Source organism: Pseudophryne corroboree, chromosome 4 (genome assembly GCF_028390025.1).
Source record: "Pseudophryne corroboree isolate aPseCor3 chromosome 4, aPseCor3.hap2, whole genome shotgun sequence".
NCBI classification, from domain to species: domain Eukaryota; kingdom Metazoa; phylum Chordata; class Amphibia; order Anura; family Myobatrachidae; genus Pseudophryne; species Pseudophryne corroboree.
Window position 1 is genome coordinate 85,955,514 of NC_086447.1, and position 12,247 is coordinate 85,967,760.

The following is a 12,247-nucleotide window of genomic DNA, read 5'->3' on the forward strand; positions in this document are numbered from 1 at the left end:
CTGGGGGCTGTGGCTAACCCAAAGGGTATGGTCTGGATCTGAAAATGTTGCTGGAGAATGGTGAACCTTGAGATAACACTGATGGAACCTGTAGGTAAGCATCCTGACTATCCAGGGATACCATGTATTCTCCTGGCTCCATGCAAAAACTATAGAGCGCAACGTCTCCATGTGAACCGTGGTACCCAAACTTATCTGTTTAGGATTTTGAGAATGGAGTAAAAGGATCCTTCTGAACCCAAACCCAGTTGGAGTAAAACCCCTGTCCCTATTGTGCAGGAGTTACTGGAATGACTATTCCTGACAAAAAGCAATTTCTGAACTGCTTCTTGCAAACCCCTGTCCTTCACCTCTACCCGAGATGGACTGGAACAGAAGAACCTTCAAGGAGGATGCTTCTAGAAGGGAAAGCATAACCTAGAGATATCGCTTCTTGCACCCAGGCATCTGTTTGTAGACTGCTACCAGATCTGTGCAAACTGAAGAAGTCAGCCCCCTATCCTTTTGGGGTCCCCCAGAAGGAGGCCTGCACCATCATGCTGTTGGCTTATCCTCTGGTTTGGAAGCTGGCCCTCTGGCTGCCTTTGCTTCTTAGCCTTACCAAATTTATTGTATCGTGGCTGATACGTTCCTTTATGACCGACAAGGCCGAAACCGGATCCCTAGGTTTGGGGTTATATGTGGAAGGAAACGTGACCTTCTTGGAGTCTGTTTCTAACTCCAGAATATCTGTTAACTCCTTCCCAAACAGAAACTTTCAGCCAAAGCTATTGTTAATGCTGATGCCCTAGAACATTAGTGTCCATATGAGCTATATGGGATTCTTGCTCCCTTGCAGGCGCTGAAAACCTGTCTTCCAGTACCTCAGCCCAGTGTACCTACAGCACCTGGTATTCCAAGGTGGTCTCCCATCCAAGAACTAACCAGGCCCAACACTGCTTAGCTTCCAAAATCTAGTGAGATTGGGCCTATCCAGTGTGATGTGGCTGTAGATTGCAAGGTGAAGTCATGGCTAGCCTTATAACTGCCCTAGACAGAGACAATATGGGTTTCAGAAAACCATCCCTCTTCTAACGTTGACGGCAAAGGCCATATAGATTTTCGCACTATCAATGATATGCGTATCTACTTTAGGAGGCACTTCCTATTTTTAAACAGTCCCCAGCTGGAAAAGGATATTTGGAATCCCATTTACTGGGAACCTATATTCCTTATTGGGTATAGCCCAAACCTTTTCTATGATTTCCATCAGCTGCTGGGGACCCCATGAGGAGGCCCTATTTTTTGGGATGTTTAAACATAGGTACATTATTTTTAACACAGGCTCTGCTGATCCTCTGAGGACAGAAAGGCCTTTACTGCTCTCATTAATTCAGCTATATTCACTGAGCTGATACCCTCTACCTGTTCTTTGTATGTCGAAGTAGAGTATGTAGAGCTTTCATCGGCTGATAAATAATCATGTGTAGCCTGTGCAGTTGATGATTTATTTACACTCAGTTTATCAGCTTGTTTTATTGGAGAAGCTGTTGGGGATACCGTAGGTAGAGAGCTTCATGTATTGGTTAATAGTGAACCCTATTCCTGGTACTGACGCTGTAGGAATTAACCTTTCAGCTATACTGGACAAGGTCTGTGCAAATATTGCCCAGGAGGGATCTATCTGTACTTGACGTAGATCAGGGATCTGCCTTGTATTATGCCGAACAGCAAACCATTTTACACATAAACCATCCTGTATCAGATCAGAAAGGATAACACAGTTTTTGCAAGACAACATGATATGAGTGTTAGTGTTCCTGTAAGTGTACCCTCGTCAACTTTGCCGCTCTTAGACATGATAAATAAATCAGAACTTACACAGTGTACTACACAATTTGTGACTGTAACCACTTTATCGTTCTCAAGTGATATCAATCTGACCCTTACGCATGCACCCGCACTGAGGATCAGAAGACCAACTGAAAAACATATATAAAGTCAGCAATCACACTAGCAGTCAGTCACATGTTATATATTAGTCATATGAGCACATAATCAACTACGAACACATTTTAAAGTATGTAGGAGTACATATTACTGAATTCTGTTTTATACACATCTTAACGTATTCAGACGCAATGCAAAGAAAACCACAGTAATGTACACAGACTCGTATGCAATAGGCACTTAAATTCATACTGACAAAAGTAGATAGAAATTTAGTGCTGTATAACCGTACTCAGTAGAGTGGGATACAGGGAGACACACCTCACTTCCAAGATCGATCAATACGTTAGCGAACGCTGAGTGGATCCAGACGCTACAAGTGTACACCGCCGCTCCGGGAACTTTTAGTGAACACAGGTGCACTGTGCATACAGACGCACCGGCCATACAGACGCCTGTATTGCGACCGGGTGTCCTCGCGGTAGCGCTTAGTGAACATAGATGCAGCGGCCTATACTGCGACTGAGACCCCTCGTGGTAGCTTCTGAGACGGAAAGGAGACAACAGTTCATGGCGGGAGACTCACGGAAACTGGTCATGACCTGGGGGGGTGGGGTGTGACCAGGAGAGCGTCCAACTCCCCACTGCTGACATCAACCCTAGGGATCGCAGCCTCAGACTATTCCTGGTGCCTTATGATCCCTAAGGCCTAGCGCTGGAGCACCTATGGTGGCGGCGCATCAGCTACTGTTTGGTAGTCTCCTTCCAATACAGTGCTGCTGTGTCCGTATTCCCCGACTACGGGGAACCGATACCTTACCTTCTCCCCATGCTCCGGCAACAGCCTGGTAACGTCTGCTGGACCTGCTAGTATATCCGACACAGACTCCCGCCGAGACAGCACTGTATACATGGGATAGCGTTGTTGCGTCCCGGCGGAGAGTTGTTTGAGTGACTCTTACCAATATGCGTATAAACCTGGGAGGCCTGAAAGCTTGTGATCGTTTGTTGCCAATCCGCTGTCACTCCATCATATCCCATTGTTATCCTGTGGATAACCTGTGGACCCTGCCGGAGAAAACAGGATTCAGACAGTAGATAGTAAAAAGGAAATCAAGACTGCACAGAAATTATACACTTAAGGTAACAGCGGAACAGTCACAAAGCCTGGGTCATTCACGTTTTCTCCTGCATGTCCTTACAGGACACATATTTTACTCCATGTGTTCTCTTTAGAAGGTTTGGTAAATCTTCCCCTTTAATCCATGTGGAGTTGATGTCACGCCAGGGCTGAAATGAGGGAGTTTGGGAAAGGAGACCACTATCGGGACAGAACAGAAAAGTCACAGGGCTACACCCTCGAGGATGAAATTGAAACCCCAGTGTGTTCCTATACGGCAACCATAAGATAGCATCACATTGGTGTAGAAGGCCTGAATTGGTGTCTGGTTTGGCATTAGTGCCTATGGTGCCGAAACACCTTACAGAGTCACTGTGTCATGCATGTTTTGGTTGGATAGTTCTCAGGTAGTTTCTATGTAGAAACACTAGCGTATGGGGCAACCCCTTAGAGAAAAGTATTGCTGAACGCAGTATTCAATCTCTCCCCAACACCGGATTCCGCATATGTGTAGATAAATAGGCTGAAAAAGGGGCTGTTGGTTAATAACAGTCATCTTCTCGCCAGCCCCACGCTGCCATTGCTCAGGAGAAGAAAAGGTCGTACCTTAGCATTGTCCTCTACAGGTTTATTTTGTTCAGCTTCAGATACAATAAGTTTAAACAAATTCAATAACCACTGTTTGGACTGGGACCAATCTCTGCAAGACAGAAAACCAGTGATTAGCTTGTATCGTTGCACAGTGGTCTGGGAAAGATTAATTAGTTCTGATCAACAATATACTTAAGCAAACATAAATGAGACAATATAATGCATGGATCAAAAAACTGTGGATTATGACCAAGTTGTAAACCGGGATGAACAAGAAATGGCAGGTGGATAAATAAATGGCAAATGTGCATAAGGGTGAATAAGATCAGTAAAAAATGTAGTTTTGTAGGAATGCCAACAGACACAGGGGCAAATTTACTAAGGTGGGAGATTTTAAGAACTGGTGATGTTGCCCATAGCAACCAATCAGATTATATCTATTATCTGCTAGAAGCAGCTAGATAAATTGTAAGTAGAATCTGATTGGTTGCCATGGGCAACATCACCAGTTCTAAAAATCTCCCACCTTAGTAAATTTACCCCACAGTTCATGTTTTCCAGGTCGCCTGTGGATTTTTAAAGTGAGACAGCTGGTGATACACAGAGCACCTGTCAAGTGACCCGGAAAACCTGAACTGTGTGGGGTCCCGAGGACCCAGTTTGAGACCCACCGGTATATGGAAGAGATCGAGGTGTTGTCAACGGAGGGGGTCATGGGTGGAGAAACAAGGACTTTAAATTAGGAAGAAGACAATTAACTCAGTTTCAGGTACTATTGTAACATCAAAGAGGAGATGGTCAATAGACATTTGGAAACATGAAAGAGGACAGAGTGAGAGGTCAGGGGTGGAGATGTAATATTAGGGGGTCTATGTACTAACCAGCTCCTAACTGTCATTTTTCAGACACAGCTTGTAACATGATAGTTAGGAGCTGATTGGCTGGTACTTTATCTTCATACGCTTTATCTCTCTCAAAGGCTTAGTAAATACACCCACAAAGTCACTAACAGATTGGTTTCCAATACAACCAAAGGAGCTGATGAGCACTCCGAGGGATGAGGTATAAGGAAGAAGGGAAAGGATCCATGAACAGAATGTTGGAGAACAGCAACAGGAAGTGAGAGGTGAACAGAAATGGGGTGAACCAGGAAAGTACTGTGTCACAGAGGTGGATGGAGGACTTGTAGTAATAGGGGTGGTTGACTGTGATGAAGACAACAGTAAGATTGAGAAGGATGAGTGTGGAGTAGAGGCCATTGGAATAGAGTAGAGGAACACCTAAATCATTCCGTGACTGTGTGACTATACACTATAGCACTGTCAGTTTCTAATTACAGCATCCTGGGAGGTTGTGAAGAATGGAATGCCTATTGTGCCAGTAAGGGGAACTTTGTACTGAAAGCCCACAGATATCTTTCTCATTTCCTCCCAATCTTCCACCAATCGTCACCTTCAACTCCCTCCTCCCTGCACTTGATTTTGCCATTTTAGCTTCCAAACTTGTTTACATCAGTCATGACGTCCTCCCTGCAGACTTAACCAATCTGGTCTTCTCCCTCTACCCTTCTATATGCAGATGACACTCAAATGTAAAACGCTTCATCTGACGTTTCCCGTGTCACCACATGTCAACCCTCTCGTCTTAGATGACCCACAGCTTCCAATAACTCACCATCCGAAAAACATCTTTCGTCATCATCTTTCAATCTCCAAGGTCCCACTCCTCCCCCTTCTCTGTCTCCGTGGGCAATACCTGCCTCTCATATATTCGCTTTTGCCCATAGTGTTACAGGAATTTTTGTTTTACTGCTGTCCTTTCTTTTTTTTTGGTGGGAACTTTGTGGTCAGCGGTTGACCGAAAGTAACCTCACCGCTGACCACAAAGTTCCCACCATTGGTTACAATGGAGCGCATAGGCGCTACATTGTAACATTGCCGGGTGCTGCCTGTCATACAGTACAGGAGCACGCAGCCAATCAGGAGCGTGCCAAACGTGGCGCTCCCTGATTGGCTGATGGAACCTTCTTGGACTTAAGTCAGAGGGGGTTCCAGGCATTCAGGGAAAGGGGACCCATGTGAAAACATGGGTCCCCTTTCAGTGCGAGGTCGGGTATCCGTTTTTTTATTTTAACAAGTACGTGGATTACAAAAGGATTTACAGAGGAGCCTTCTACACTGGATTATGTGAGTATAATTTTTTCTACAGGTACACCATGGATTCTACTGGAGAAGAGGACCGACCTGCGTGGGAACATAGGTAAGTATGTGTATATGGAGGTGTGGTTGGATGTATTAAAGTTATACTGTCAAGGTGTGTGTGTGTTGTCTTTATTGGGGTATTTTTTTAGTAGTAGTTCTACAGGTACCAGCGGCCCAGTTTTTTCGCCGCATGCTGGTACTTGTGGTTCTCCAAGTACCAGCTTGCGGGGGAGGCTTGCTGGGCCTTGTAGTACTGCTACTAAAAACAATATCAATCACTTTGAACAAAGGCTATCAGCCCCCCATCCGCAGCCCTTGGATGGGGGGGGACAGCCTCGGGCTTCACCCCTGTCCCTTGGGTGGCTGGGGGGGGGGGGACCCCTTGATTGAAGGGGCCCCCACTCCCTCAGGGTACCCCGGCCAGGGGTGACTAGTTGGATATTTAATGCCACGGCCGCAGGGCACTGTATAAAAGTGACCCCCGGCTGTGGCATTATCTGTCCAGCTAGTGGAGCCCGGTGCTGGTTTCAAAAATACGGGGGACCCCTACGCTTTTTGTCCCCCGTATTTTTGGAACCAGGACCAGGCGCAGAGCCCGGTGCTGGTTGTTTAAATATGGGGGAACCCCTGTCCATTTTTCCCCCATATTTCTGCAACCAGGACCGGCTCAAAGAGCCCGCGGCTGGTTATGCTAAGGAGGGGGGACCCCACGCAATTTTTTTTGAAAAAAATAACACTTTCCCACCCCTTCCCACTGATATACATGCACGGATCTCATGGATCCGTGCATGCCTATCCAATCACGGCTCAAAAAAGCAGGTCTGGTTTTTTTTAGCACTTTTTTACGATTTGTAATTTTTCACGGCAGTGTTTGGCTATTTTGAGATTTGCACTTTTTAGTAAATGACCGAGTTCTACTAATTTGCTGGCGTATTTGACCGATGGTGTATTCATTCGTATTTTTTTTTTCAGGACTTCCAAAAAAATACGAATGCCCTCATCACTGCCGTGATTTGAGTTTAGTAAATTCCCGAGATGACACTTTGAAGAAAAAACGACATCTCAGTCAAAATCGGGAGCTTAGTAAATATACCCCTATGACTTAAATAAAGTCAAATATAGGAATGGAAAGGGGGAAATTCAAAGTTTGAGCAAAACATGGAAGAAACCATGCTGCATTGCAAGGGGGGTCAGATACATGTATTACTGTTGCGTGCGGGGTAAATACTGGCTGTTTAGCATGTAGCCCACAAGTGTTGGACAGATTTATTGTTACACTGCAATCAGTGCAATGTACATTTGAGTTTGGATATGCCCCTTTCACAAGTACATCTCTCTACACTTGCCACATCTGGTCCACCTGCAGTGCAGCAGCATGGTTTTTCCCAGATGCAAAGTTACTTGCTCTTTTTTTTTCCCCCTCTCAAAACTCAGGATGAGGTCCATAATATGCATGGGGAGCTCGTGCCGTAATTGCCTGAATTTATGGATTTGTACTTGATTAAACATTGTGTCCAGACTGACAATCTCCTACATAATAACGGATATTTGGGAGAGACAGCATAGAAATAACAAATAAGGAACTGAAATACAATCCCAACCCCTCTCCCAGAAGAATACACCAAAAGGCTGAATAAGACATACTGTAGGTGGTAATTCCGAGTTGATCGCTCGCTAGCAGTTTTTAGCAGCCGTGCAAACACTATGCCGCTTTCTACTGGGAGTGTATTTTAGCTTAGCAAAAGTGCGAACGAAAGGATCGCAGAGCGGCTACAAAATAATTTTCTGCAGTTTTAGAGTAGCTTCAGACCTACTCAGCGCTTGCGATGACTTCAGACTGTTCAGTTCCTGGTTTGACGTCACGAACACGCCCTGCGTTCGGCCAGCCACGCCTGCGTTTTTCCTGACACACCTGCGTTTTTTCACACACTCCCTTAAAACGGTCAGTTGACACCCAGAAACGCCCTCTTCCTGTCAATCACTCTGCGGCCAGCAGTGCGACTGAAAAGCTTCGCTAGACCTTGTGTTAAACTACATCGTCCGTTGTGAAAGTACGTCACGCATGCGCAGAAGTGCCGTTTTTTTGCATCATCACTGCACAGCGAACATTTTCAGCTAGCGATCAACTCGGAATGACCCCCATAGTGCCCTCCTGTAATCACACATTTCTATCATTGTTTTTTTAATATATATATTTTGCTAGCAGAGAAAGGATGCATATTATATATATATTGAAAGATGGCTATGGCACTCACAGGACTTTAATTGTCGGTACATACAGGCACTGGACACCACTGCAGTAGCGTCCAGCGCCTGTATGTACCGACGCTTAAAGTCCTGTGAGTGCCACAGCCATCTTTCAAATTATACCGCTCTGCTGCACAGCATTGCACTGGGTGCACCAAGGCATAATTTTCACCCAAAGGAGACGGAGTGCCGGTACAGCATCCACGTGTATATATATATTATATATATATATATATATATATATATATATATATATATACACACATATATATACACATATATACACACACATATACCAGATATATCCCCAAGTGTACTGCGGGACTTTCAGGATAATTCTGAATAAGTGGAATGGATACAGGGACCTGTAGCTGATATTTAGGTATAAGTTTTCCTGACTGTGCGGGAAATAAACCTAGATAGTAAATGACCTTTGATCAGCAGTGTAACCATCTACAGGCAAAGTACAAGGTCTTCCAACAGGTGACTTGTGTCTCATATTTTACTACAACGAGCACAGTACATGAACACCAGCTGCCGCTTACCCGCTGTCTGATGGGCACTGATGTTAATAAGTATACTTTATGTCCATATTGGAGTGTTGCCTTTACAGCTATGGGGTATATTCAATTGCTGTTGAAACTGCCGTCTTGTTGGAAAGACGTCAGTTTTAGCCGTTATCAAGTTGGAAGGGGTACCGAAAATTCTGGGAATTCGACTTGTCAGAAAGCACGTGGATTGGCGGAATAGTCACCGATCTGCGTGCTTCTATCGGAAAAGGAACCAAATTCGACAGGTTTTGGTCCCGTTTCTGACAATCTCAATCCAACTTTAAAAAGGGTCAGACTGAGCAGGGTGTCCTCCCGGCCAGGCTCTTCACTCCCGGCAGCACAGCCCGGCCACCGCTGACAGCTCCCCCAGCCACCGCTGACATGATAGCTCCCCTCAGCCACCGCTGACAGCTCCCCCAGCCACCGCTGACATGATAGCTCCCCTCAGCCACCGCTGACAGCTCCCCCAGCCACCGCTGACATGACAGCTGTCCCCAGCCAACGCTGACAGCAGCAGCAGGACAGGACACCAGGAACAGCCAAATCCGACAGTTGCATCTATCAAACAGGACAAGGTTATATCAAACAGACTGTCCCCGAGGGGGCGTGGCCTGGCTGTCTTGGAGAGTGGACGTGCTCTCCCCAGCTCCTGCACACTCAATCCCCCTAATATCCCTCTCCTTCCCCTGACCTGCACCAGGCCGCCCCAGATTCTCTATTACGACCCCCTGTACGTGTCTGCAGCTGCTGCGGGGGACCCGCGGAGTCGGGGAGTGCTTTTAAGCACTCCTGCGGATTGCGGCCTCCCCCTTGCCTGAAGCCCGGGGCTCGAGTTTGGAGCCGGGCCGAAATGACGAACCGGGGCCGAGATACTACCGGGCGCCGCTGCTTCCCTCCCGTCCTGTCTGTGTTCCCCCTTGCCCACACCTGGAGGCGGGGGACTGCCCGGCCGGGGGATGTTTCCTGAAGGCCGCATCACGAGCGGCGGCCGTCTCACCGGAGGTCGCCTGGGGCCGGGCGGCTGGCCCTGTAATCGGAGAGACCCAAGATTGAAGGCGGGATCCCTGGGGTATGTACCGCTCTCTGTGGCCCCTGCCTCGCGACCTGCTCCTGGACGCTGCGTAGGCACCCGGCGCTTCCCGGGGGTTGAGGCCTACATCCCGATTCTAATTCGGGGCCTCGATTTTGGCGGCGGCCCGCCCGGGACCTCCGGACCCGACTCACACTCACGGGGAGCTTGCCTGGTGGATCCCTCCCTCCTCCGCACATACCTGCTGGCTGTCCCGCGCCCCCTGGTGCCCCCAGACGCCGGAGACCCTCCTGAGGAGCTCTGGAATAGCCCTGCTCCATCTTCCAGCTCCCTCTCTGCTACACCAGCGGTGGCCATTTTGCAGGCCTCCAGGCTCATCTCCTTCACTACCTGCAGGTAGCCACAGCTCACTGGAGCACGCACTGTATCCCACCTGTAGGCCGTTCCCGTTGCTGACTGCAAACCTCTCTCCCCACTGCTGTCCGGCCGCGGTGCTGCCCCAGTCACTGGATGGTCCGTGCCCGGGGCTCATCTCCGCGGTCCCTGAACGGGGGAGATCCTACACAGAGCCCCGCCTCCTGCGCTCTCTGTCTGCCTGCCTCCTCTCCGGGCCACGTGGGCCCCCTGCTCTTCTGGGGCTCCCGGGACCTATCTCATCTGCCGGGCTCGGCTGACCACACCATGATGCCTCCTTAAGGTCCTCGCCTTACCTTCCCTGGTCTTGAGCCTCACTGCTGGAGCGCCACCTCTGCCCCCCACCCTGTTACCCACCCCCTCCTCCATATGCTCACGATTACCAGAGGTAGCAAAAAGTCACAGGGGTCCGACCTCACACCATTCCTTACCAAAAAAAAACACCCCGGCCAAGAGCAGGCCTGATACTCTTGGACCCCCCAGGGTCCCTCCGACTCGGAGATCGAAGATGACAATCTCATGCCCCTCACCCGCAAGGACTTTCTCTCCCTCCTCAAGGAGATGCGGGACATTAAGACCTCAGTCCAGGCTCTCCACTTCCTGAAATCCGATATTGCCGACATCAGCTCCAGAACCGATCAACTTGAACGACGAGTGGAGGAGGTGGTGTCGTTCCAACAAACGGTCGAGACCGACTTCCATCAACTCCACCAAGATGTTGCTCACTTGCGGGAGGAGCATGAGGACCAGGACAATAGGGCGAGGAGAAACAACCTGAGGATCCGGGGTGTCCCCGAGGAGGTCGAGGCGGCTCATCTTGACCTCTACCTCAAGCGCCTCTTTGCACACCTGTCGCCTGACACCCCTGAGGAACATCTCCTCCTGGATCGAGCGCATCGAGCCCTGCGGCCTTGCTCTCAGGACTCCTCCCAGCCCAGGGATGTCATTCTCCGACTGCACTATTTCACTGCGAAGGAGGCTGTCATGAGGGAGGCCCGACGGCTGGGGTCTGTGACTTTCCAGAATACCCCTCTTCAGATTTTCCAGAACTTATCTCCGCTCACTCTGGCCAAACGCAGGGACTTCAAACCCATTACTTCCCTGCTCTCCCGTCATAATGTAAAATACCGCTGGGGTTTCCCTTTTCGTATCCTGGTTTGGCACCAAGGGAAGCTCCTCACGGCCAGGGACCAATCTGAGGCTCAAACGCTGCTCTCCAAGCTGGGCATCCCCGCCGCCGATCAGGATATCCATACTCATCGCCAGCCGCCACGGACACAGCGGGATTCGCTCCAGCACCCTTGTTCTGAGTGGTTTACGGTACCAGCCTCTGCGGCCTCCCAGGCTCCACCTCCGGTTCCCTGATGGACTTTCAGCTCTTTAATTTAATGTTTCCTCTACTTAATTGGGTCGACCCTTCCTGGTCGCACTCCCCTACCCGGGGAGCTGTTCCACTTTAGGTTCCCCGTATCCTGATCCCCGGCCCCTTAGTTACCTCACAACTGTTTTGTTGTTACCCCCTGTTAGAATGTTATGCTGCTGATATATTAACATGTTGAAACCTGATTCATTGTCTTCTATCTACCCCCCCCCCCCCCCCTCTCCCTTCCCTCCTGGAGCTGGTGCTCCATCTGTCTTCTCTTCCTGTCTCTTCTCTCCAGCTTTCTCCCTCAGGTACCTACAGGGAAGGAATGCCTCCTGCCCTTCGCCAAGCGGTTTGCGATCCGTGATCCGGACCCAATGCCGCGCCCCCTCAGGGCTTTGAGCCCTCTCGCTGACCTAGGTGCCCTCCCGACCCCTAGTACCCCTTCCCCTTGTCAGCACTACCGGTCCTGGCCTCTACTGCCGGATGACCAACCACCATCCCTCCCCTCCCGGTTTCCTTCCCCCCCCCCCCCTCTGACCACACTCTCTCTTGCCTTAAATCCTTCTTTTCTGTCTTTCTCTCTTCTCCCTCTACTTTCAGCTCTTTCTAATCTACCTGCCTCATCGTTGCTTGCCCATGGGTCTCCGGGTACTATCTTTTAATGTGAAGGGCTTGAATAGCCCCCAAAAGAGGGGTAAGCTCTTTGCTTCTCTTAAACACCATAAAGGCGATTTGATCTTCCTACAGGAGACCCACTTCCTGCATGACTCCCACCCTACCCTGCAATGTAAACCATAC

At 49.0% G+C, this 12,247-nt stretch overlaps 1 protein-coding gene and 1 pseudogene across 1 annotated transcript in view; both read right to left on the reverse strand.

Annotated features, from left to right (window-relative positions):
* The window catches only part of LOC134908950 (24-hydroxycholesterol 7-alpha-hydroxylase), a 182,836-nt gene that overhangs the window by 120,759 nt on the left and 49,830 nt on the right, over positions 1 to 12,247 (reverse strand). The window contains exon 5 of the mRNA XM_063915222.1: positions 3,656 to 3,749. Within this exon, the coding sequence (XP_063771292.1) occupies positions 3,656 to 3,749 (94 nt within the window). The remainder of the gene's footprint in view (positions 1 to 3,655; positions 3,750 to 12,247) is intronic.
* LOC134913682 (5S ribosomal RNA) lies at positions 876 to 994 on the reverse strand (annotated as a pseudogene).